The following is a 27,373-nucleotide window of genomic DNA, read 5'->3' on the forward strand; positions in this document are numbered from 1 at the left end:
TTCCCGACTCTAAGGGGCAGTGCTCATTTCTATTTCAAAGCCGAAGTGCCAGCGCTGTCCAAAGACATCTCCGTGGTCATGTGATCTGACTAAACGCCAAAGGCGCACAGAGCGCTGTAGCCTTCCCACCAAAGGTGGTCCCTATTTTTCTACTTGCATTTTTTATGTGCTTTCGAACTGCTAGGTTGGCAGAAGCTGGGACAAGTAAGGGGAGCTCACCCTGTTACGTGGCAGTAGAGATTTGAACTGCTGAACTGCCGACTTTTCGATCGACAAGCTCAGCATCTTAGCCACTGAGCCACTGCTTCCCCTTAGATTAAGTACTTCACCTCTATACCAGAAAAATAAATACAAAACCATAACTGTACTAATGATGAAGTTTGTTGTAATTTCTAGGTATGCTATTCTGTGTGGTCAATGTTCAGAACATGAAAGCATACAAAAGCGCATTCAAGCTGGCCATGTCTTTAAGGTAGGTAGGACTGCCTTTTTCAAAAGATTTTTTTACTGAATAATTCAAGGGGCTTTTTACTCCAGGGAAGAAAGTGAGGATACATCTTGGGGGGCTTGTAGGAAACACTCCAATAGTGGAATAAGAACGAGTTGCAAATATTACTTTATATTACAAATATAAACATCAAAAAACTCTGACATCCATTCCACCCTGTTCTTGTCTTGCTCCAAATGCACGTGTGTGTGTGTGTGAGAGAGAGAGAGAGAGAGAGAGAGAAAGAGAGAGAGAGAGTGAATCAGACAGCTATGGACAAGGTAATAGAATGGGCTATCTGGAGCAGGGTTCTCCAACCTTGGCAACTTTAAGCCTGGAGGACTTCAACTCCCAGAATTCTCCAGCAAAGCTTAGTGAAGGAAGAACCAGTCTACTTGACAATTCTTCATTCTGACACAGTCTTAAACTCTACTATTCACGGAGCCTTCTTCAGTCCACCATTTCTTCCCTGGAAGTCTGAAAATCCCTTCCTTTCTCTAAGGGATTGTGGGATACAATTTGAGTAAAATGTTTCCATTTCCTCTTCAGTGTAGAGTAGGGCATTAGCAAGTACTATATTTGCTAGAACAATTGCTTTAATTTAGTAACCAATTCTCCCTGAAATTCTTGAATGCTTGTACTGAATTTCATCTTTTGAATGTTATGTCCTAATTTATTACAAATGAAACAACTTTTTTGCCTGTGTGGTTTTGTTTTGCTTTTGCTTTAGAAACATATTGATGAAGCCATTGCTCTGAAACCAGATGATCCGATGTCTTATTATCTCCTAGGTCGGTGGTGTTACCAGGTAAATTATTTTCATCTCTATGGGTTTTTGTTTTTCAATCCGAAGCCATCATACTAAATAATTTTGCCTGCATGCAGAAAATAAAAGATTGAATGCCTTAGGGAAGTTCTGTATTTAAACATCTGGAGTTGGTAATCAATTCTTAGCTACTGATAGAAATATCACAGAAGTGTTCAGTTTCATTCAGGGTTCAATTATTTGAATTTGCCATGTTAGAGATATGGGTAGTTCTGCACCAATAGTGCGTCAGTATCACAAACGTTGCAGCCTAGTTTTGGCACATAAAGGAAAAACCATTGTGTAGTGTCTTTTTAAAAAATCTTCTTTGTCTTGTAATTGGCCATGTGATACAACACGGAAGTGATGCATCATAGCAAACAGTTGAAGAAAAGTTAAATTGCATCCCTTGCAGCATGCAGTATGAATGTTCAATGTTTCATGATGATAACACATTAACACTCACTTGTCTCATAATCTATCAATGTTCAGGGTTCCAAGAACATCTAAATCACTTAAACAATTTAAATGAAATCTTAACTATTGGCAAAAACATGCTTCACTCAGTAATGATACATGATTTAAAGTCTGCTGACTTTAATAAGTTTAAGAACCAAATGCATATTCTGGAACAAAGCACAAATCTGCGTAAATATGAGTGAAATATAGTTATATGCAAACAAATGTATTACCCAAATACAATATTAATTTTACAAATAGGTAAAAATCAATTATGTTAGCTGACAGTGAGCTATATAATGAAACGATGTACTATTTCTACTCATCTTGATGCTGTATTCGACCAATATTTACTTTATATAAATTGTATACATGATATAGTAAATTTTTTATATTGTGAGAGTGTGTTGAAATTGATGTAGGCCATAAGAGGCCACTTCTGATAAACATTTTAGTAATTCTTATTTGCAGTTTTAAGAATTAAAAAAAATGTTTGTGAAAGTAGGGTGGGGTTTTTTTTTTGCCACTGTGGATGGTTTTGTAGTACTTTTTAATTCCTATGTATTATTTGTGCATTCTGAATTAGCAATATTTCTGATAATTGTTTACTATTTTCTCTCCTTTTTTTGCTAATTAAATGCAAAAAGAGTAAAACAATATTTACTCATGAAAGCAAGTTTTTCAAGCGATGAGAAAGAAAAATTCCTAGACAGTTTTGAACTTCAATGTTTTGATCGTTTACATTTTTTTAAAAAATATTCTTTACGGCTTTACGCTTTTACTTTTCTCATGCTTTTGCTCCATAAAAACAATCACCTCCTGTCTTTTGAGAACATGTGGATATGATTAGGATCTTACCGAGAACTCCAGGGCTTTTGCATGCAGTGTATTTGTAAAATCCTTTACATGCATTTTTCTTCTACCCTTTTATTGCAAATAAATATGGCATTTATTACATAAAAGCATATCATCTTCTTTATATTGTTCAAGGGAACAAAAAATGAAAACCACTACTGTCATTTTCATGGACATGTGTATTAAAAGCAGAATTTCAGTGTGACTTTAACTTTGATTAAAAGGAGCATATATTGCCCACATATTTGCTATATAATGTCAGAGAAGGAAGGGTAGTCTTGATATTTAACTTCTTGAATAAAAGATTGTTAGCAGGAGAAAGTAGCGGCCCAATCCATTCTTAAACATGTGGCAGTTCTTGTTGAGATATAGGTATCTATCTCTGTCCATTTAAAGAAATAGGTGCATTTAAAGAAACACTTTGAACACTTTGTTAAATGTGCTGGCATACTTCCAAACAAACTTGCCATCACCTTTAGAATTTTCTGAGGATAAAAAAAATATGCAAATCGTGTTCCTTGATTTCATGAGAAACCTTCTGCTAAATAAAAGTGAACCAGGTTGCTTGCCAAGTTTTATGAAATTTACTTAATTGTTTTTCTGTAGGTTGCTCATTTGGGATGGCTGGAAAGGAAAACTGCTTCTGCTTTATATGAAGAACCTCCCTTAGCCACTGTCCAAGATGCACTGCAAAACTTTTTAAAGGTATTTAGACTGAACAAAACTCAAACTGATTAGTTGCAATAGTCTTGCAGAAGCCTTAAGTAACAGGTACTAACGTTGGACATTGTCATTATATGCCAGTGACAATCATTGGCTCATTACATGTGCGTGCCAGGCATATGTGAACAAAGATAAGGTATGCCACTATGCTCTGTGTGTAAATTACTTGATTTGGATGTGTATAACTTTAACTTCATGTATTTCGCATTATGACATATTGACAACTTGAAATATTTTGTTCTAGTATTCAGTAAGGCCTAGTGAAAGGCTTAGAAAAATCAATTGTTGTAATATTTGTTCTATCTCTTATCTTTTATTTTCAAGGTACTCACACTAATTCAGTCAACGTTCTTAAATTGTAGGTGTTGTAGATAAGGTAGATGATACTGTAAATTAGTTGATCTGTGGATTGAGTTGATTCATTTTTATATTTTATGAGTGGATGAATGGATTCATGTTTATATTTTATCTAGATCTTCATTCTTTCTTTTTTAATGACATTGTCAAAATTTAGCTGATTGTAATTTGCTTTATTGGTTGCTGTATCACTCCTTACTTACTTTCAAATTCTCTGGAATCTTATATATTCTTTCTGTGTAGACTACAAGGGCCTCTGTTATGGTTATTGCTCTTCTTTTTATCTGAGTTTCTTTTTCTTTTCTATTGTCTATTGCTTGAAATGTTTTTCTGGCTGATCTTTTTGCATTCCTCTGCTTTCCTAGGCTCATTTCTTAAAGCTCATTATTTATACTAGATCTCCTTTCATTTTTTTTCTTTTCCATAGCATTTTTTATTTAATTATTGAAGTTATACATCATAGACAAGACACAGGGGACCTTAAATTTGTAAGGTTTGGCAGTGTTAATCTATTGATATCTGTACACATTTAAATTAATGTACAATGCAAGTAATACATAGCAAAAATATGCAAGTAATATGTAGCATATTTCTTTTATTTATTGATTACAATAGTAAATCAAAACATACAAAACAAATGGTAAGAAAAAGCAAGTTTCTGGCTAAATGCAGAAAAAAACTAATACATGCAAGGAAAGAAAAAGAAAATGAGAAAAATAAATATTTTTAAAAGGTGACTTCCAATCTTTATCACAACAAGTATAAACAAATAAGACTTCAGCCCCTGAAAGGTTGCAAACAAACATCTCTTCTTCTCATAACCTATTCCTTATTTATATGCAAATCCATAAATCGTCAACTTTTCAGTCCTGGTGTCAGTAAAATATCTATAGAGGGGTACTAGAGATTTATAGAAATATGTCTTATTTTAGCCTTAGTCAAACCAACCAAATCCTGGAGTATTTCAAATGTCATAATGTTTTGTGTTATTTTTTAAATTCTAGTACTAACCAAAAAAAAACAGCAAGCCTGTTTCTCCCCCCCCCCTTTTCTGCTTGGAATCTTTAAGTGCCCTCTAGGGAGCAATTTATGAGATGATTTAGAATAGATGAAACAATTGTAGTTCACATGGACGACTATTTATTTATATAATTATTTCTAAAATCTTATAGTGAAAATCCAAATAATCCAGATGTGTCTAATCCCTAGTTTGTTTATAATTTTATTAGATCAAAATCTTTTCCTTTTTTTTTGCCATTTATTTCCAAGCCTTGTGGTTATTTTTTTCTTTTATTCAAGAATGAAGGGAAGTTTACCAGGTGAATTTTCAAACTGATTTTGAAGATCTTTATTAGTCTTAAGATAATTAAATCAATAATTTCCAAAAGTATTTAGGAAGATAAAGGTAAAGGTAAAGGTTCCCCTCGCATATATGTGCTAGTCATTTCCAACTCTAGGGAGTGGTGCTCATCTCCATTTCAAAGCCAAAGAGCCAGTGCTGTCCAAAGACGTCTCCGTGGTCATGTGGCCGGCATGACTAAATGCCAAAGGCACACAGAATGCTGTTACCTTTCCACCAAAAGTGGTCCCTATTTTTCTACTTGCATTTTTTTTACGTGCTTTCAAACAGCTAGGTTGGCAGAAGCTGGGACAAGTAACGGGAGCTCACCCTGTTATGTGGCACTAGAGATTCGAACCATTGAACTGCTGACTTTTTGATCGACAAGCTCAGCATCTTAGCCACTGAGTAGCAAATCCAGAGCCCATTTTAAAAGGCTCTGCTGTAGTTGTGAGCATGATGGCTAATCTCTTCATCTCCCAGCATTCAAACTCCTGCAGTCTCCTCATGAGGAGCAGCCATCTGGTGCATATGTGGGTAATCTCCAATCCTCTGTTTATGTGGAGAGGTTCCATTGGACTGGTCTACTTGCCATTTCTTTGGTCTTTACCGTGATAGTTTTTTCCACTCACTTTCAGATTTGCTACTTCTATATTCCTCTCTGAAAGTCCATAGCAAATAATGTATTTCTGTACACATCAGCTGATATGTTGCTCATTTGTGTCTCTATAATGATACGGTTTTGCCAGTTAGAGTTTGGTGGCGCTTCAAAATTAGTATGACACAAATGAAAATGTACAAGATCTTTCTTTTCTACTACAACAAGCCTACATGATTTCCACTTCTGAAATGGTACTGTATTACTCAAACTTTGTTTTTTATATATAGGGAAAGGAAATTAAATAATAAGAGATGTATATCGAAAGTATTTGAAAGCCCACTATTTTTAGTGATGATTTTTACTCTCTTTATTTTCTTTTTGCCCATCTTATAGGCTGAAGATCTAAACCCTGGTTTTTCAAAAGTGGGAAGAATATATATTGCCAAGGTAGGTGAAGAGTGTGTCTAGTAATGTGTTAATGTGCATCCACGTTAAATGCATCAAACAACCTTATACTCAATGAATTTACCTCACTAGGATTATCACCAAGCCATTGGTTCGTTATTCCCATTATTTCTGACTGTAATAATATCAGGTATTTTTAAATCATACTACTGAATATCTATTTAAACTGACCTCGTTAAAAATTAAACTTGAAACCTATTTCATGCAAACTGTCTCAGTGGCGTACAGCTGTTATTTCCATGGCATGAAAAATAACGTTCAAATGCAAATAACTTAAATACAGGTAATCCTCACTTAATAACTGCTCTGTTTAGCAATCATTTAGAGTTACAACTGGGCACTGAAAAAGTATCTTTATGACTGGTCCTCCGACTTACAGCTGTTCTAGCATCCCTGCAGTTACATGATCAAGATTTGGACATTTATTTATTTATTTATTTATTTTATTTAATTTTTATACCGCCCTTCTCCCGAAGGACTCAGGGCGGTGTACAGGCAAAAGTAAAAACAACACAATATACAGATTAAAATACCATTTAAAAACTTATTAAATTAGCCTGAGATTAAAATTTTCCATACTAAAACCCCATTTTAAAATTAATAAAATTTTTAAAACTAATTTAAGCCAGCCCAGCGGATAAAAGATGTGTTTTAGTTAGCGAAATGTCCGGAGGTCAGGTATTTGACGTAAACCGGGAAGCTCATTCCAGAGTGTGGCGCCCCCACAGAAAACCCTTCCTGGGGCCGCCAGCCGGCATTGTTTGGCGGACGGCACCCTGAGAAGTCCCTCTCTATGGGAGCGTACGGGTCGGTGGGAGGCATGTGGTAGCAGCAGGCGGTCCCGTAAGTACCCAGGTCCTAAGCCATTTAGCGACCTAAAACATTTCGCGACTGGTGGGCTTTTATGACTGTTCCAGTATCCCAGAGTCACATGATCACCATTTATGTGCATTACAATTGGTTTCTGACTAGCAGAGTCAATGAAGAAGTTGGCAATAAGTTTGCAAGTTGCAATTCTGCTTGTCTTGCTTAACAGTCATAGGTAATTTGCTTAATGACTATAGCAGAAGTAAGACATAAATCTGTCAGCGATACATGATGTCTCATTTAATAATTGTGTTGCTTAATGATGGAGTTGCTAGCCCCAGTTGTTAAGCGAGGACCACCTCTACAAGTAGCTAAATATTCAGGAAATTAACCTCTAAAGTATCTAAAAGTAAAAGTTGGCTATGATTGGTATATAGAAGATTAATTTAAAACCTGAGGTGATTTCAGTGTTGAGACATTAAAATTAATGCAGTAGCAATAAAAACCCGATAAACGTATTTATTTTTTTAAACTATTTCATATTTGTTGAAAATCATTGAATTAAGTGTATTTGAGAAGGTGCTTGTATTTTTGTCATAAATTATTCATGTGCACAGAGGATTTGAGAAATATTCTTGGTTGCACAAATGGAAACATTATTTTTCAAGTGTTAAAATTCTTGCATCAGTTTGAGTTTACACAACTGAAACTCAAATAACTAAACCAAGTAGAGAATAATCCAAGAGTATATGAGAGAATATCTTCCATCCTATGGTAATAACAGCTCCTTGTAAAATCATTCTGCCCTCAAATCCTAATCAGTACAAATTTCAACATTTTCTGCAATAATTATAATAAAACTTGACTACAAATTGTTATATATTTTTTAATTTTAATCAATCTATTTTCAGTATTGAAAAGAAATCAACATATAAAAATCCTTTGTACTTCAATTCTTTGCAGTGTCATATTTTGAGTGGCTTATGTTCCAAGCTCTAATTAGCATCATTTTTAATTTGAATTTGGAGGATTACAACTATTTTTCTGTTTGTTATGTCATTTTATTTTTTTCAAAAGCTACAGTCTATGTACATTGCAATTATCATGGCTGTGTTTCATTTCTAAGGAGAAAATTGACTTTTAACTGACTTCAGTAAATGGTGACAATTTGCTGCATGATTCATCCAGTTAGCAGGAGTGTATACATTATACCTGATATCTAAAGTAGGGTTTAATTAACACTATTGTTATGTGCAATTAATTGGGGATAAGGCCCATCGAGCACAATGGGGCTGTTGTTGTTATATCCTGCCTTTATTTGACACAATTCAAGGCAGCATGCTTAATGTTCCCGCCTCCTGTTTTTCCCACAATAATAAATATGAGATGTGTTGGGCTGAAGGAGCGTGAAATTGCCTACAGTTATGTTCTAGGCCAGGGGTCTCCAACCGTGGCAACCTTAAGACTTGTGTACTTCAGCTCCCAGAATTCCTCTGCCAGAAAAGCAAAGTCGGCTGAGGAATTCTGGGAGCTGAAGTCCACAAGTCTTAAAGTTGCCAAGTCTTAAAGTTGTTCTAGGCTGTACAGTAGAATGTACCTGTTTAGGAATGCATGTATGGTTTGTATTTTATAGCTTTGGGATGAATTACAACAAATATAACCTTTTTAGAAATGTATTATTAATCACATTCTTCTGTAACCATTGATGGTATACTTACAAGCAAATATTAAATATGGTCTCAACAGAGTTCCAGATTGAATTCTCCCTTATTTATATATATTAATGGGGCATGTAAATGAGGATGTCAGACTGTAAGGTCTCATAAATACCTTTGCCTATATAGGGTAATTGCAGAGATACATTCTGAGTTGTGGTAGACTGTTGGTGCATGTGAATTGCATCTTGAAGCACTTTATAAATAGATATTTACAAAATTGCAGGAAAATATTACTTATTCTGAATGACCTATTTCTTGAACAGGAGTCTATCATCTTCAGTGTAGAAAAACATCTTGGTAGACAAATTCTCAGGTATAACCTTCCAAAGAATAAATCCAAATATTAACATTTCAAGTCATAAGGCTGGTTTTGTAATTCAAGTATGACTCACATATAAATCTGAAAGATGCTTTTGGTTTTTTTTCCCTACCTGTAACTTGTAAGCTACAATCCAAACAAGTCTGTCTCTGCTGAATCATCATTCTCTTCTTAAAACTTCTTCAGCTGAAGTTCAAAATGTCTCTGTTCTATAAAATTGTATGATAAAGCGGTTTATCCATGTGTGAGAATGCAAGGGAGGGGTGTTTCCAATCTTTTTAGTGTTGGGATCCCTAAAAGCAATCATTTGTATGAATTTATTTATCATTAGATAGATGTTGACGGTTTTAGTCTATGAATAAAGCAAAATGCCTAACATGGTTTATGCTCTGTCTGGACAAGACAGCTGTTGATTTACCAGGCAGAGTGGGAGCCTGGTGTAGCAGTGACCCAGCTGGGAATGCATGAGAACAGTGCCTCCTGATGGGAGATCAGCACTCTTAGGCTGCCTGAAATGGGCCTGCAGACTAAACCTAGCCTGAAGCCTCCCTCAGGAAGAAGCCAAGGAAGAGGTGTCCTTAAAAAAACAGAAAGTTCAGACTAGGCAAAAGTGCTTCAGTCCAGTGGTGAAATCTAAATTTTTTTACTACTGGCTCTGTGGCCGTGGTTTGGTGGGCGTGGTGGGGCTTGGTGGGCATGGGAGGGGAAGGATACTGCAAAATCTCCCTTCCCACCCCACTCCTGAGAGAAGGATATTGCAAAATCTCCATTCGCACCCCACTGTGGGGCCAGCCAAAGGTGGTATTTGCCAGTTCTCTGAACTGCTCAAAATTTCCATTACTGGTTCTCCAGAACCTGTCAGAACCTGCTGGTTTTCACCCCTGTTTCAGTCCCATATGGCCTTGGGTAGCATGCAGCTGGAACTAAGGGCTGCTGCAGGAGCTGTTGCTGCAAATGCCATCAAAAGGGAGCTTTGGTGTTATCTTTAGCAACACAGTAAACATGGCCAATCACCCTCAGTCGCCATCCCAATTTCTATGCATCTTCCCAGGGGTTGTGATCCTTTATTTGAGAATCTGTGCAATAAAGTACACGGAGAAAGAAGCAACAGGTTTCATAAAGAAAAGCTGGCCCTAAAAAGGATTGAAAATTAAACTTCTTTCTGACAAACGTGGGCTTGTTGTGAAAGTCAATACACTACCCTTTGCCTGCTTTATTTCAGGGTTATCCAACTGGCTGGGGAATTCTGGGAGTTGGAGTCCACAAGTTTTAAAAGTTGCCAAGGTTGAACAACCCTGCTCTATTTTATTCAGTGGACTGTATCTGGGGTAAATGTATGTTAGATAAAGGTGTTGCCTAGCTGCTCTGTACTGCAACGATCAGGAAAGGCTACGATTCTTCCACTTGCACAATATTAATGTTTGAAACAAGTAAACATATTTCTTATTAGCTGCAAAAAAGAAAAATATCCCATTGTTTTGATTTTTCTCTTTTCCTCCTTTTACAGTGCTACAAGGAACTGGGGGATAATTCTAAAGCTGCACATTGGTTGACTCTGGCCTCAGAGTTACCAGTTATCACAAAAGAGGTAGCGGTTTTTATTCATTTTTGAAAACAGTTAAGGGTTTACAGCGCAATCCACTGGGATGAGGGGTGGTGGGAAAAAGAAAAGAAAGGAAATGTTAGAAGAAGTGCTATGCCCTTTGGCCTGAATACTTCATGTCACTGGAGGCCCTTTCCCCTATTCGCCACTTGGCTGAATGTTTTCTTTTTAATTGTAGTTTTCTCTTCCTATTGCTCCCTCTGGAAGAAAAACAAAAGCTTCCAGGTCTAAGAAAATGTTTCGGCTAGAAAAAGGGCAAATGGGATGCTATAATTGAAACATTACTCAGGAAAAGACTTCTTATTTCTCTTGAATATCTGCAGTGGACTTTTTTAATTCTGCCTTAAAAACATTGTCAGCAAAATTTATCTGCTTGTGGACGGTCTTTCTTCATAAGTTGGGAGAGAGGGAGCCCTACAAAATCTTATCATCCCTGAGATGGTCTTCCATGAATTATAAATTGCCTTTTTCAGTTCTAGCCTGTCCCCCACTCCCTGCCTTACCTGGGACAGCTTGTGACATTTTAGTCTCTTTTTCTCTTATAAGAGCCTGTTGCTTCTGCAGTATTTCCAAAATCTGGCTCTTCTCAGACTACTGTATGTTAATACTACTATAGATATTCTTGTCTTTCCCATGTAGATCAGCTTTCCCTGAGGTGTCTGGGTAATGTTTGGGGTCCTTCGCTCCCTGCATCTGTGGAAAACTCTGTAGAGGCAGGGAGAGAAAGATTTTAAGCTACATGTCTGTTTGTATTTCTGCTGAGGATCGTCAGGAAGCTCTTTCAGCCAGCCTCCTGAAACCAGAGGAAGTCCTCTTGGCAGGTGGCAGCAGCTTACAGCCTTCCCTGCTGGCTTCTCCGTTGACTTTCTGGGGAAGTCGACAGAGAAGATTGCAAATGGCAATTGGACGGAATTTGGCAACAGTGTGAACAAGCTGCCAAGCACCTAGTTCTCAATTACGTGACTGTGGATCCTCAGGACTGCATGGCTCATAAAATTAATCATAAATTACTTCCTAGCATTGATTCATAAATGTTTCTCTCCCATTCTTTAGGATGCAGAAGGCAGCAGAGAAATGGAAGAGATGGTCCTAAATACTGCGTCCTACAATGAGCAGTGAAGAAAATTCCAGTATAAAAATAATCTCACTATGGCTCAAACTAGGCTTCAAAACAAACCACACAGCGGGGGGGGGGGAAAGGAATCTACTGTTTCACCACTTCTTTCTCAAAGATTGTAACCGGCAATACCAAATAGTTAAAGAAATGTAATTCAGCGCTCTCCCTTATTACAAAATAAGAAGATCCTAATTAACGCCTGTGTTTACCCGTTTGTAGAATAGATGCTGGCAAATCCATTAGTATTTTTTCCATGCTGCCTTTGGAGTAATACCCATCCAGAAATCTCCAGTACATACATTTTTTTTCAACAATTTCTGGGAAAATTGAGATAGCATCATAAAATAGGTAGAATTATTTATAGCAATATAGCATCCCTTTCACTTGTTTTTACTTTTGATCAAATTACTCCTTATAGGGGCTCCTAAGTGCTTTGTTCATGTCATTTGAAACATCTGCTGGGTGCTTATACTATATTTTGTTCTTAGAGAGCAAAGAGTAGTTTGGAATGCCACTGACTGAAAAGAAACATCTAGTGAGGAAATGCTTTGATTTTCCCCTTCTAGTATCATAGCTCTGAGTTTCTTCCATGATTGTTTTAATTTAAAGAAATATCATGAAAGATTGTTAATATATTGCCTGAGTTGTATCTAATGTGGGATGAACCAATAGATCATGGCCTTTGGGGAAAATTGATTATCTTTGCCGAATAGTATATTAATTCCTATGTCTGCTATTTATTTCATTTGTTTGTTGGTTTTATGTGTAAGAATATATGTGGCATATGACACAAATATTTGAAAAGTTGAGGGAGTGACATGGTAAAATCTACCGATGCTGTTCCATGTGACTTATAAAATGCAAATTTAGGTGTGGTTTAATAATATAAAAGTAAGAATGCTAATTAAATTACCGTATGTTACTATTCAGGAAATTAGAGTTATTATCCATCATAACAATGAAAAATATTCTGTTGAAGTGCAAACCTATTAATCTTTTAATGTTCAAATACTTTATTAATGTTTGTTTACTAGTTGACAGGGTAAAGGTTGGGGCCTGGTGTGCCATCCTTTCTTGGAATAGCATAGATCACCCATCTGCAGCACGTCCAGAGACTGAGAGGTCCTCCTTCTAGTTCTTAAATATTTTTTGAAAGAAATAACATTACTGCCAGAAAGAACAATTAAACACTGTTAAGCACAACACAAAAAAGAAGAATTTGCTTCAATTGCAGGGCTTTAAAAATACATAACAATGCATTCCCCTCCAGGATTGCAGAGAAAGTACATTCTCTGCAATTCTGGGGATCATATGTTTATTAAAGTGTACAGCATGGAAAGAAAATTATATTGAAAAAAAATATGAAAAAGAGAGGGACCACATATATGTGAAGAAATTCTATAGGCTAATAAGCTGAATTGAGTCAGAGATGTATGTAACATAGATAACATTAGTGAAGATGAGATGGAATTATGTAACCACTGGGTTTCCAATTGTTGTAGACCAAACAATTTTCCAGAATGCAATATAACTGTTTTCTATGTGTACTTTGATTTTTGGCAGATATTTTTGAAACCATCATTTCATAATAATGATAGCTATATTATTACAATGAGGTTTAATACACTCTGCCATGTTGGACATTTCTGTACGATGAGATCAAAAACAACTTGCAGGAATTTTATCCCTTCTCATAAAGATGGATATTCCATTACCCTTATATTGGTTTTTTTAATTTTAAAAATAAAGTGGAACAAAAAACAGTATTTTAGTCCAAAATAATGGGTTTTCCCTGTTTCTTCAATTTGTAACCAAAAACATCTAGAACCTATCTTATAAGTACTGTATGCTTCCAAACCAACAATGTAAAGCCCAAGTTCATTTAGATTACAAAGAAATGTGATGCTGTTAAGGTTATAAAACTTATAAAAATTTTTGCAGGGGGAGTAGTATAATGTTTATATGACCAAGTGCTGAGAATATGCTGCAAGCTTTTAAACAAGTGGATTTCCTTACATATCTTCAATAATAACCTTTACATTGTTTAGTGGAGCTCCCAAAATTAAATTTGAAGAAGTATAATATTTAAATATTTTTACAAGACATATGAATCCCTAATATAATAATTCATATTTTAAAAAAACATATTTATTTTACTCCGGTAATGTAAGACCAAATTCCCCCAGCTTCATTTCCCATGCAGGCTTCTATATAGCCAGCTATTGTTGATATCCTCATTTTGTTGGGTGGAGGAGAAATTCCTTGTGGAACATACCATGTTTTTGTACCTTGGTTTGTTTTATATTCTAACGAGGTGCAGAGTATATTCAATTCGAAGTCTTACAAAATTAAATGTGTGGCATGTTCTAAGGGCAAAGAATCTTCTCCTTGCTGAGAAGAAAGAAAAATACCTATACTTTATTGCTTTTTCATGCAAATCCTTTCAGTATTAGGTTCAAAATGTGCAGAAGCAATTTCTGTTTGATGCAGAAATTTTATTCTGATTGAAGCACTGAGATGTTCATCTAAAGCAACGTTTCTCCACCTAGGAAATTTTAAGAGGCATTTTCAGAATTCTCCAGCCAACATGCTGGCTGGCGAATTCCGGGAGTTAAAATCTACACCTCTTAAAGTCACTGAGGTTAAGAAACATTGATCTGAAGAATCTCTTGCTAAATCTGTGGCCTTGTTTGCAGAGAAGAAGCAGCCCATGCCAATGTCAATTAGCTTTGTTAATATTTGCTTTCAGAACTCTGCATTTATTTAGCATTTTTATTCTATGTTAGAATTGAGTTTTGAGATATAACCTTGCCATTTGCATAATTTCCAAAGCTTATTTTTCTGTTTTGACTTAGGAGAACTTATATCTCATTGTGTAATGATGTTTTATATCATTTTATATAACTGGCTGGTTTGTGATTGCAGTTAATTAACTGTTCCTTCTGCTTTAAAGATTGTAGCCAAAGTGAACACGCAAATACCTGACATTTAAGAAGTTGACCAGTCTACTGGTACATGTTTGTGCACTGCATATTATTGGAATGGCAAGTTGTGTAAATGTTTTATGTCAACTAATCAAAGCGTCAGCTGCCTATTTTAATACCATTTTAGAACCAGGCTCATTATCAAAATTAATACATTCTAATAATCAGTCATGGCCTGAGACAAAGCGCCTGTAAAAACCTCATGTAGCAGGCAAACATTTAGAGAAAAATAATGGTGGTGTAGTTGGTCAGAGACTTACAACCTGGTTTGATAAAGACTCCATCCTCAATCCTCAGAAACCATCCTTGGTTTTATATATATACTTGGTTATCTTTGCCTTTAAGCCAAAAGACTCCAGGACTAGCAGCAGGCTGCAGACTACAACTAAAGAATTCCTGATTTCATCTTAAAAATTTTCATATAGATTTTCTTTGTTCTGCAGTCTCTAGAGTTACATTTTGTCTTTATTAAGGCAGTCAAACATTCCCAGGTTAGTTCTTTGGGAATCATGACAATGGATGAGCTGCGGCTGCTTTTCTAATTCATGGGAATACAGTTTACATTTTAAGTATAAAAATGTGAGAATTTATCTAATGACCAAAAGTGTTGCCTTTTAATACTTTTTAGAAAAGTCTAAAAAGCATTTATAAAAAATGAGAAAAACCCTATATTAGAAAGCTGCAGTGCTATATCCTACTACCCATGTCTAGACTCATTCAGACTTCCCACTGAGTTAATATGTATGGGTTTTGCACTGGACTGAAGTATACTTTGCTGATTTTGCCACATTTTCACATTCCATATGAATTCTTCTGAATTAGGACCTTGAATGATTCCATATTTGTTGACACTATTAATTTACAAATGTGTGAAAGCATTTGTGTTATATGATACTCTTGGATTGCCTTACAAATATTTTAACATTGCATACAACCAAACTAATGTAGGATGGATTCTAAAGTAACTGTCACAACAGCAAAGGCAATGACATTAGGAAATTAAAAGTATCAGTCCTTGATGCTGGATTGGCAAACTATTATCTTTATAAGTGTTAAATTCTAGATCTAGTCAACAGTGAATGGATGGTATTTTTGATTAAAAGAAGATATTTGATATGACTAAATTCAACAGTAGTTGTGTAGGCAGAATATTGCCTACTGATTGCTTTCTGCATGTAGTTAAGACTCCAACAGCCTTTCCCCTAAGAATAACTGCATTGGAGAAGATGTAGTCAGGTGGAATTAGTTTAGAGTTTTGAAGGCTGGAAGAAAAAGCTTGATATGTTGTTCAGGCTACAGTGTCTACATAATTTGCATTAATGCAAGGAAACTTTTTCTTATAATTGTATCTACTCCTTTGCTTTGAGAAGAATGTTTTAGTTAGTGTTCCAAACCTCAAAAGATGCCTGTGTAATTAAGTATCTTGAATGAGATGCAATTACAGAGGAGAGAACTTGGGAAAGTACTGATTCTTTTTCTTTAGAAGGTGTATTTTGAGCAGCCTTCTGTCAGGAAAAAACATGAATGTGTGACTAATTTTGCTGATTAACTGTGAAATTAAGGGCGGGGAATACTTTACAAATGCACTGCCTCCCCACTGTAGGCTCCGAAAAATTAAGGTGAAAATGGTAATAGAAAAAAAATATTGAATTACTGACATTGAGATATTTACTATGAATCTCTTTAAAGACAGCAAAAAAGTCTCCATAAAAATTTCCTAATCGTACTTTTGTGCTTTAAAAAAAGTTAATATATGAATTGACTGTAAAGTAATTTAAATTTCAACACAATTTTATTTGAAATAAAAGTTAAAACACTAAAAATATGTGCACTGTTTATTCTATATGTGATTGTAGCTTGGATCCCAAGGCCCAATATATGGGGTTCTACTCATAGGATATTTGCATTGGAAGAAGAAGAAAGATATTATCCCAAAGGTGCTTTTTTCAAGAGGCAACTGGACTTTTCTTTGAAGAAGTTTCACTTCTCATCGAAGAAGCTTCTCATCAGAGGCTAAACATCTGCAAAGAAAAGCCAGAATGTCCAGTTACCTCTTAAAAAAGCATCTGGATGACTTTGTCTCCCTAGACAAAGAAAGATATTACTTTCATTGATTTTCCTTTGGACTTCCTAAAAAAAAGCTCTTTTGAACAATACAATAATCTGTAACTTGATTAAGATAATATAAACAACCAATATGATTTCAAAAATATTCTCATTGTTTATATCCATAATTAACAACACTGATGTATGTAGTGTGGCTGTCGCAAAGATACAGAATATCTACTGTAGCCCCTCCATTTGTCTTGATCCTAGTATATGGAAACAGGAGATAAATTCTATCTCAGTGACATTTGCCTTTCTAATGCTGCTACATATCTATCCAACTATGACGCTCTGATCACAATTGGATGGACAATATAAAAAACTATAAATAAACTATAAAAATTATACACCACAGCTTATTAGTCTTGGCTTCCTCATGACTCTCAACAATTATACAATACAATACTAAAACAGTGAAAGTTAAAACTTAAATTGCAATTAAAATCATGCAATGCAACCCTGATGCACAATACACCCTAAACTTCTAGAATAATCTGGATTTAATTAGCTTCCAACAGGCTATTATCAGTGGAATCAAGCCATTGTTGTTCCAAAAACAACGAACCAATTCTGGGCTTTGGCTTTATTCCACGGAATGTGGACCAGTTCTTGAATGGGAATCCGTAGATGCTCTTCACGTTGTTTAGGAAATAGCATCAGGTGATAAAACATTGAATTCGGGAAAACAAAATAGCAAGATTGAACGTGGAGATCAGCATATCCTGCTGCCTTAAAATCTTCCTCTTTCTCCGTAACAGAACAATAACTCATCTTGATTAGTCAGAACTGGGTACTCTATAGAAACATGGCACAGAGTGGTATTTATAGAGTTTTCAGAAAAATAGATTACATTATGGCGAGCTGAGGAATATTGCACACGAATCATCATAAATATCCTAGGGATATACTATAGACCACGGGTGTCAAACCCGTGGCATCACATTGCCATCGTGTGACATTTTGTGACGTTTTTGCCATTCATGGAGCTAAGGTGGGCATAGCCTGCGCATGACGCATTTGGTCTGCGGGCCGTCAGTTTCACATCCCTTCTATAGACCATAAACTACTCACTTGTTGATTATGCCAAACATTTTCCTTATAATTCAAGATACAAAAATGTAAAGATATTTTTGGAAGTTTACAGTACATTGTAATAGCTTAATTTTTAAAACTCAGATTTCATTGTAAATCATGGTGTATTTTTCGTCTTGGAAATATACCTTGAACTAATGAACCAGTCATGAGATTGAGATTGCTTCTATTCTAGTCACTTTTTTCCCCACCAACATTTCTAATTTACTTTGGGTGGTAGTATTTCTAATAAACGAGAGCATTTTAAAAATTCCACCTGACCTGTTACAAGCCTTTATTTTCTTTCCATAGACTAGACCTGTATTTCTGCAAAAGCCTTTTGGAGCACAGGCTTTTTAAAGAGATCCTAATGTATAATTTCTGCCTGATCATTCTTACCACTTAATTTTTATTTCTTTATTATTTCTATGTTGGATGATGTAATGTACTTTTGCAAAAGTGAGCACTGCTTTATTTCCCATAACAGAACATGCATTTTATTAGCTAAATTCCCATTTAGAATTTGTACACTGATAACAAGAGTCCAGTTACAAATTTTTCAATAGTTATCAAGTTTGTTTTCTGGAACTTTGTGCTAAAAATTCTTTTGTTCAGCTTTTATTCTTGCTTTGAAACCATCAGAGTTTTTTGTTGTTGTTCAGAAAGGAAGTATTCAGGAAAAAGCAGTCCCTTTCCTCCCGTTTCAGCCACTCTGGCAGGCATATCTGTTGATAAAGTAATGATGATTTCAGCATTTGCCTGTATACATTAATTGCAGGATCATTTTGCATCGATGTATTTTAACCATTTCCCTGAACATACTCTGCTAAAGATCAATTTTTACAAAATATGTGAAAGATCCATTTGAAGAAAACAAGCAGAGTAAAATATTGTTCAGGAACGAAATTCCAATCCCACTTTAGTATTTTTGAAGGATGTGTTTATTTAGACACTTGCTAACTAATCTGTCTCTGTGATATTCTATATGAAGTAAAGACTAGTATTAGTATTCCATTTGACCTTTTAAAAGGAAATGTAATTTCACTTTATGATCATTGGCTGCCAAACTTTATCATAATATGATTTGCATGCCAAAAATGCCTGACATGTTGATTCAAATTCCTAATTTCTCCACTGTGAAAAGGACACAGATGTTCTCTCCAGTGGTAGCTCCAGAGAGTTGACTCAAGACACATCGTCATCACAGAGGAACACCCATGGGAAGCTTCAATGTCTCTGCAACTGCCTGGAAAAAAAAAGACATTGGCAGGCAGGTTCCAGAGTTAGGCAGATACAATTGCTCAGAGGATTGTTATTGGACTGGCTCCAAAGAACAACAGAGTCCTTCTGTGGTTTTTTGCTAGTATGTTCAAGTTATTGCAACACTCTACACCATGTTACTCCCACCAGTAATCTCTGAATAATGATAAAACTGGAATGGTAAACCAACTTTAGGGAGGTTAGAATTGTTAAGCTTTTTATTGACTTCTATTACTGGAAGAAGAGGATGCAATTTTATCTGGCATTATTTCTATTACAATTTTATAATTAATTCTTTACTGTAAGCTGCTGAAGATGAAACCGAAATACTTTGGCCACCTAATGAGAAGGAAGGACTCACTGGAGAAGAGCCTAATGCTGGGAAAGATTGAGGGCAAAAGAAGAAGGGGACGACAGAAAATGAGGTGGCTGGATGGAGTCACTGAAGCAGTAGGTGTGAGTTTAAATGGACTCCAGAGGATGGTAGAGGATAGGAAGGCCTGGAGGAACATTGTCCATGGGATCGCGATGGGTCGGACACGACTTCGCAATTAACAACAAGAAGCTGCCTTAATAAGGCTTCTTCTAAAACTGAAGGGGAGGGATTAATACAATATTTGTGCTTGGACTCTAAATAAAATTCTTACATTGGGAATTTACAAATTGCACCTTTCCATTTGAATAAGTCTCACTTGAAGCATTAGGACTTGTTCCAGAATCTAGGTAATTCTTCTGACAAAAGTTTTTACAGTTTTCTTCACTTACCTGTGAATATATGTAAGAAAGAGAGCAGTAAGGAGTAAGCAGAAACCCTGTCAAATTGTTTAGTGGATTGCTTAGATTTAAACTTGGAACATCCCAAATAATGAATTAGCACTGTTTGCATCATGAGTGCACGTGCACACCAGGTATAAGTGTTTATGTGTGCATGTGCATTTTAGCTTTCAGGCTAGAACAGTTCTCCCAGTAAGACAGATAATAAATAATGGTCTAACTCAGAGGTAAAAACCTCTGTGGATTGCCACCAGTTCACTGCCTGCGCATGCACAGTGTGCACCAAAAGCGCATTGCACATATGTGCATGCAGTGTGCACCAAAAGCACACTGCATACATACATGTGCAGTGCGCACCAAATGTACGCTTTGCGTGAAAAAAAGAGGCTTAACAACATAAGTAGAACAACAGGGGGGAACAGCTGTGGCACGTGATTTAGATTAGTTAGAAAGCAGGATTTCCTGCTTTCTAGCAAATATAAATAGCACGGCACAACTGATCACTGGTAGTGATAAAAGCTACCTGTTCGTCTGAAGCAGTATTTCCGACCAACAGGTAGCTTTTATCACTACCGGTTTGCCTAGATTGGTGCGAACTGGTAGCATTTCACCACTGGTCTAACTACTCTAAAATAATTCCTAATTCTTTTCCATCTCAACTTTGTAACTGGGTTGGCTCATTATATGATTGGTTGAACCATAGTTTGAATAAACCATGATCCACTGGTTCTCACAGCACGCTAAACCAAAATAAAACAAACCAATGTGTGATGTGTGATGTATGATGTATGGTATACAAATTAGGTCAATGTCTTAGATATACTCTACCATAGTCTTTTTCGCTAGTCTGTATAAGAATATACATCCTTATCTTATGACCACAATTGAGCCCAAATTTCAATTACTAAGCAAGACAGTTGTTAAATGAGTTTTGCTCTATTTTACATCCTTTCTTGCCACAGTTACTAATTGAATCATTGTAGCTAAGTGTTCTGTCCTCCTCCGCCTCCGTCCGAATGATGGCTTAATTAGCCGGCACTATCAGCTCTGGCGACAAAAGAGCCAGCGTCTGCCAGGAGCCCTCATTATTTTCCACGACGCTGGTGAGTCACAAACTTCAGCTCTAATCAATCAGTGGATATGCCTGTTACAATGAGACACAGCAGCTCTGGATACCTTTTATATCCTGTGGGGTGTGGCTCCATGACTCAGCACTTCCTAGGCCTACCTCACCCTTGCTTCTGTTATTCCCTCCTCTCCTGCCTATGAAACCTAGGATTCAACCATGTCTGATTGCTGTCGGATGGGTCTGCAGGCGTGGCCGGGGGGGGGGGAAGAGTCAGGGGATGGAGGCCTCATTATCTCTTTCACCTGGCCTGCTTCTGGCTCCTGGAGCTGAGCCAGGGAAGCCGGTGCTCCCGAGGTAAGTCCTGACGGCCCTTCCCCCTCACTGTCCAAGTCACTTTCTGGCAGCAGGGCCGGCTCGGGGGGGGGCACAGGCACAACATTAAGTTTGTAGCACAGTTGTTAAGTGAATCTGGCTTCCCCATTGTTTTGCTTGTCAGAAAATTTGCAAAAGGTGATCACATGACCCGGGACACTGCAACCGTTGTAAATATATGCCAGTTGCCAAGTGGCCAAATTCTAATCATGTGACCATGGCAATGATACAATCGTCGTAAATGTGAAAAACGGTCGTAAGTTACTTTTTTCAGTGCTGTAACTTTGAATGGTCACTACAAGAATGGTTGTAAGTCGAGGACTACCTGTAAACATTTGTGAAAAAGGAAAAAAAAAACTTTATTCAGGGACATTAAATCACATGTTTTAAAAGTGCAAAGTAATTTGAGATTTGAATATTATCATACAACAACCTAAGAAAATAATACTTCAAGCAGAATAATGAAATGTTTTAAGATTCAATGGTTTAGGCTTTTTTACTACTTTGCACTCAAATTTAAAAACTGCTGTTGTACAAAACTTTTAAATGTTTGGCTAGCAAATAAGTAGATATGCATATAGTCTTTAACTTATAACCACAATTCAGCCCAACATTTATATAATTAAGTGAGAAATTTGTTAAGTGGGTTTTGCACCACTTTACGACTCTCCTTGCCACATTTGTTAAGTGAATCACCCCATTGACTTTGTTTGTCAGAAGTTCGCAAAAGGTGATCATGCGACTCTGTGAGACTGCAATTGTCACAAATATGAATCAGTTGTCAAGCATCCAAATGTAAATCATGTGACCATGGGGATGCTGCAATAGTCGTAAGTGTGAGAACCGGTCACTTTTTTTCAGTGCTGTTGTAACTTTGAACGGTCACTACAAGAATGGTTGTAAGTCGAGGACTACCTGTAAACATTTGTGAAAAAGGAAAAAAAAAACTTTATTCAGGGACATTAAATCACATGTTTTAAAAGTGCAAAGTAATTTGAGATTTGAATATTATCATACAACAACCTAAGAAAATAATACTTCAAGCAGAATAATGAAATGTTTTAAGATTCAATGGTTTAGGCTTTTTTACTACTTTGCACTCAAATTTAAAAACTGCTGTTGTACAAAACTTTTAAATGTTTGGCTAGCAAATAAGTAGATATGCATATAGTCTTTAACTTACAACCACAATTCAGCCCAACATTTATATAGTTAAGTGAGAAATTTGTTAAGTGGGTTTTGCACCACTTTACGACTCTCCTTGCCACATTTGTTAAGTGAATCACCCCACTGACTTTGTTTGTCAGAAGTTCGCAAAAGGTGATCATGCGACTCTGTGAGACTGCAACGGTCATAAATATGAGTCAGTTGTCAAGCATCCAAATGTAAATCATGTGACCATGGGGATGCTGCAATAGTCGTAAGTGTGAGAACCGGTCACTATTTTTCAGTGCTGTTGTAATTTTGAACGGTCACTAAGCAAACTGTTGTAAGTTGAGGACTACCTGTAGTTTCTACTCACACTTCAACCAATGAATATGCATGAACATCTTTTCACTATAGAATTCAATTCTAATATTAGCTATTTATCTAAATTTATGTGTTGGCCAACTCCAAAAAACCCAGTTAACCCATATTCTTTCCTCAATCCCTGCAATCACTTGCAGAAGGCGAAAAGTGGATTAAATCTATTCTATTCCTACTGTGTGAACTGAACAATCATTTAAGCCTGGGTCTTTCTACTTATGGTTTCCCCCCCACCAAAAAAAAAAAAAACATGGATGAAGGCTGGGCTGGATTGTATGCAAGAAAATTCTGCATTTTGTGTGATATTTTGGACAGGAAAAGGAATGCATACAATTAATTTCCTATCTTATTCTCTATCCAAGTTTACAGAGTAGGGCAAGGGATAAAAGAGAGTAAAAAAGTATTGTCTACATTGCTATTTATTTGTAAATCAAATTTGCAGTCTCCCCACAGCTCATAGTGAAGCAGTTGCAACTGAGCACAGCAAGCGCAGCAGCATCAGACCGAGAAGGCTTTTTTAGGATATAGAGAAGGGGACACCAATTCAACTGCTTTGATCACTTTCAGAGTTAATAGTCGGGGGGGGGGGGGAACGAGCCCAGCTGAAATTTCCTTTGACGGAGGACTTCCTATGTCTGAGTTCCCGCTGCTGGTAAAGGCACCCGGAATAAGTAAAGACGCTGATTTCAGAAACGTTAAGTCAAGGAAAGTCAACCGATTCTCCCGCCAGGGCGCTTATTGCAGAATTAAAGACGCTTCTGCAAGGCAGGTCGCGGGTGGCGCTAAGAAGGGCAGGCGGTGTCGGTGTTCCTCCGGCTCCTGTCCTCCTCGGCCCGGGAAGTGCTTCGCCTGGTGACCGATAAGGTGTAGGGCAGGGGCCTGAGAACCAGCCCGTGCTCGCTGTTCCACGGAGTGGGACTTATCTCTTCGGCTGGGTTGGCCGTCAGATCGCACTGGTGCAAAAGGATGGCCGTGAAGAGGAAGAGCTGCAGCTTGGCGAGCTGATCCCCGATGCAGCGCCTTTTGCCCATCGAGAACACCATGACGCGGCAGGCGAGGTCCCGGTCCAAAGTTTCCTGCTGGACGTCCAAGAACCGGGTCGGGTCAAAAACGTGCGGGTCTTTCCAGCGGACCCGATCGTGGTTGACGGACCACTGGTTGACGAAGATCACGGTGCCCTCGGGGATGTGGAAGCCGTCCAGGCACACGTCGGCGGTGGTGGCGTGCGGGATGGTGACCGGAACGAAAGTGCAATAGCGCAGCGTCTCGTAGAGGAAGGCTTCCAGGCGAGGCAGGGAGGCGCGATCGTCAGCCGTCGGAAGCCGCTCGCGACCCACCACGCGGTCCAGGTCCGCCTGCAACTGCTCTCGCAGCCGCGGGTGTTTCAGAAGCAGCAGCAGCAGCCAAGCGAGAGCAGCCGACATGGTGTCCTGACCGGCGCCGAAGAGATCGCTCAGCGTGCCTTCCACGTAGTCCCCGAGGGGCCCTTCTTTGCCCCCGGGGCCCTGCTCCATGCGGCCCAGCATGGCATCGCTAATGTGACGGGGAGGGGAGCCGGGCTGGAAAGAGAGCCGATGCTGCGCCACTTTGGAGCGGACGAACTCCAGCATCTCCAGGTTGATAGCCTGGAAGTCGCGGAAGACGCTGCGCACCGGGTTGGGAAAGTAGAGCAGCCAGGGCAGGACGTCCACCAAGCTGCCCGCCGCCACCGTCTGGCCGAAGCGGTCGTTCCTGCCCAGCAGCTCGCGGAACTCGACGTCGGAGTGGCTGTAGCGCTGGCCGAAGCAAAGGGCGCACATCACGTTGGCGTTGGCCACGGTCAGCAGCGGCAGCGGGTTGACGTAAAGGCCGCCTTGGCTCAGCTTCGCCAGGCCGTCGATGAGCTCCTGCGCCTCGGCCGTCACGTGCTGCTCGAAGAGCCGCTTGTTGGGCGCGTTGGCCGTCGAGAAAGCGTGCAGCGTGGCCTGCGCCACCCGCCGCTGCGCCCGCCAGCGCTCGGTGTAGCGTCCGAAAGCCACGCTCTTCCCGCCGGAGACAATCCGGAAAGAGGGGAAGTCGGGTCTGCCGGCGAAGGGCCCGCCTTGCTGCACCAGCGCCTGCCGGATGGTCGCCTCGCCGTTGAGCACCACGATGGAGCGCAAGCCCAGGCGGAGCTGGAAGACGTCGCCGTAGCGCTCGGCCAGCTCGCAAAAAGTGAGGTGAGGCAGGCGACCCAGCTGCAGGGCGTTGCCGACCAGCGGCCATCCGACGGGACCGGGAAGAGGCTTGCCCGGAGCCGCCGACCGCTTCCGCGCCCAGAAGTACAGCAGGAGGGCGCAAGACAGCAGCAACGCCAGCTGCAAGGCGCTTTGGAAGAGTGCGGCGGGCTCCCCGCCCCGTCTGTCCTCGCTTTGCGCCATCGTTGTGGCCCTTTGGGTTTCTAATAAGGGGGAGAGGAACTTGTATGCCCCCGCCTTTCCTTCTCTGCGCCCGAGATGCCTGCGGGAGAAGCAACGACTCTGAGCCCGAGGGCGCGGGGGCTTTCCTTTTGCCCCCCGGCTTTTGCTGTAACGGCTGGTCCGTCGTGATTTTATAAGCCGTCTAAGGGGGTGTGTGCCGAGGCGAGCCTGTCTCCCTCCTCCTCCTCCTCCTCCTCCTCCCGCTCCTCTCCCCCTTTTGTGATGGTCCCAAAGTCCCCTGTGCGCAGCCATGTCCTGCTTCCCTTCCAGAGAGAATAGCAAGAGCAGGCCGAACCAGCACGTCAGGAATGCGTGCAGCTTTCCAAAGCCCGCTTCCTGCCAGACAGGCCTCAATCCCCACAGCAAGAGCAAAGGGCGGGCGGGGAGAGTGGCTGGACGCTGCCAGGCACCTTTGGCTGCCTTGGAAGGCTGCTGCTTTCGTGACTGGAGAGCAGTGACCAAAACCAGCAAAGGAAGAAGAGGACTTGAAGCTTTGCCTACAGGCCAAGAGCCATGGCTTTGCTGCTGAGATTCCTGCAGTTTTTTTTTGACTAGCAGCCTCATTTTTTCCTCTCTATGAAATGGGATACAAGTATACTAAGTAGACTTGTGTACAGGCTAGAGCAGGTAAACCTAATATAAACCAGGTCCTACTGGGCCTCCTTGGGCAGATGATTGGGCACTGGGAGAACTGACTATATTCTTATTAAAATATTTACCATATGACGCACTGTTATAAAGGTAATTCTTGATTCACAACAGTTCATTTAGTGACCGTTTCTAGTGACTTAGGACCATTTTTCACACTTGGGACCATTGTGGCATCCCTGTGGTCATGTGATCAAAATTCAGATGCTTGCCAACTGACTCATTTATGACAGTTGTAGTGTCCTCAGGTCATGTGATCACCTTTTGTGACCCTCTAACAAGCAAAATCAAGCGGGAAGACAGATTCACTTAACATCCGCGTAACTAACTTAACAATTGCAGTGATTCACTTAACAATTGTGGCAAGAAAGGTCAAAATGGGGTAAAACTCACTTAAGAAATGTCTTGCTTAGCAACAAAATTTTCTGCCAATCCTTGCAATCATTGTTACTGTCTAAAATGGGGTGATACAGTTTAATATTTTACAACTTCAAATATTTTCCCATCATTTCCTTCTCCTACCTTCCTCACAAAGAAAGAAACAATATTATTTGATCATTGCCTGCCAGTTCTATAACTTGTTGATCACAGATGTCTTGCCAAGTAGAGACGATTGCTCAAGTGTTCTGATAGGCTTGTTTTTGGCAGAGTAATTACAGACAAGCAGTGTTTTGCATAGATTTCTGAGAATTCGGGTTTTTTTTGTTGCTTTTAAGCAAGATTTAGAGCTAAAACAAAAGTATGATTCATATCATATTATTTGCTTGATTTTTTTAAAAAAAGAGAGATTATGCTTTATTACCAGATGTGTGTATAATTTGAATGAAAATATCTTAGTTATTAATACCTGGGGCATTGGGGTTACTCAGCAGTTAAGATCTGAGGGCTTTTAACATAACATCAGAGTTGGAAGGGACCTTGGAGGCCTTCTAGTCCAACCCCCTGCCCAGGCAGGAAACCCTACACCATCTCAGTCAGATGGTTATCCAACATTTTCTTAAAAATTTCCAGTGTTGGAGCATTCACAACTTCTGAAGGCAAGTCGTTCCACTTATTAATTGTTCTAACTGTCAGGAAATTTCTCCTTAGTTCTAAGTTGCTTCTTTCTTTGATCAGTTTCCACCCATTGCTTCTTGTTCTACCCTCAGGTGCTTTGGAGAACAGCCCGACTCCCTCTTTGTGGCAGCCCCTGAGATATTGGAACACAGCTATCATGTCTCCCCTAGTCCTTCTTTTTGTTAAACTAGACATGCCCAGTTCCTGCAACCGTTCTTCATATGTTTTATCCTCCAGTCCCCTAATCATCTTTGTTGCTCTTCTCTGCACTCTTTCTAGAGTCTCAACATCTTTTTTACATCGTGGCGACCAAAACTGGATGCAATATTCCAAGTGTGGCCTTACCAAGGCATTATAAAGTGGTACTAGCACTTCACGTGATCTTGATTCTATCCCTCTGTTTATGCAGCCCA

The 27,373-nt window shown here is 38.8% G+C and overlaps 2 protein-coding genes across 3 annotated transcripts in view; one reads left to right on the top strand and one right to left on the bottom strand.

The window, feature by feature from the left end:
* The window catches only part of RMDN3 (regulator of microtubule dynamics 3), a 35,323-nt gene extending 18,866 nt beyond the window's left edge, over nucleotides 1–16,457 (top strand). For both annotated transcript variants that reach the window (XM_058162084.1, XM_058162085.1), the window contains exons 8-13: nucleotides 397–472; nucleotides 1,218–1,295; nucleotides 3,213–3,311; nucleotides 6,020–6,073; nucleotides 10,443–10,523; nucleotides 11,592–16,457. In XM_058162084.1, the coding sequence (XP_058018067.1) occupies nucleotides 397–472; nucleotides 1,218–1,295; nucleotides 3,213–3,311; nucleotides 6,020–6,073; nucleotides 10,443–10,523; nucleotides 11,592–11,657 (454 nt within the window). In that variant the 3' untranslated portion in view covers nucleotides 11,658–16,457. The remainder of the gene's footprint in view (nucleotides 1–396; nucleotides 473–1,217; nucleotides 1,296–3,212; nucleotides 3,312–6,019; nucleotides 6,074–10,442; nucleotides 10,524–11,591) is intronic.
* Nucleotides 16,458–22,215: 5,758 nt separating this feature from the next.
* LOC131187636 (cytochrome P450 1B1-like) lies at nucleotides 22,216–26,125 on the bottom strand. The gene has a single exon (XM_058162086.1). The coding sequence runs from the start codon at nucleotides 25,818–25,820 to the stop codon at nucleotides 23,601–23,603; it is 2,220 nt and encodes a 739-aa protein (XP_058018069.1). The 5' UTR covers nucleotides 25,821–26,125; the 3' UTR covers nucleotides 22,216–23,600.
* Nucleotides 26,126–27,373: the final 1,248 nt, after the last annotated feature.

Source organism: Ahaetulla prasina, chromosome 1 (genome assembly GCF_028640845.1).
Source record: "Ahaetulla prasina isolate Xishuangbanna chromosome 1, ASM2864084v1, whole genome shotgun sequence".
Taxonomy (NCBI): domain Eukaryota; kingdom Metazoa; phylum Chordata; class Lepidosauria; order Squamata; family Colubridae; genus Ahaetulla; species Ahaetulla prasina.

Bases quoted from the DNA above. Each gene is read 5' to 3' on its own strand.
- LOC131187636 (XM_058162086.1), bottom strand. From the start codon at position 25,820: ATGAGGCTGCTAGTCAAAAAAAAACTGCAGGAATCTCAGCAGCAAAGC.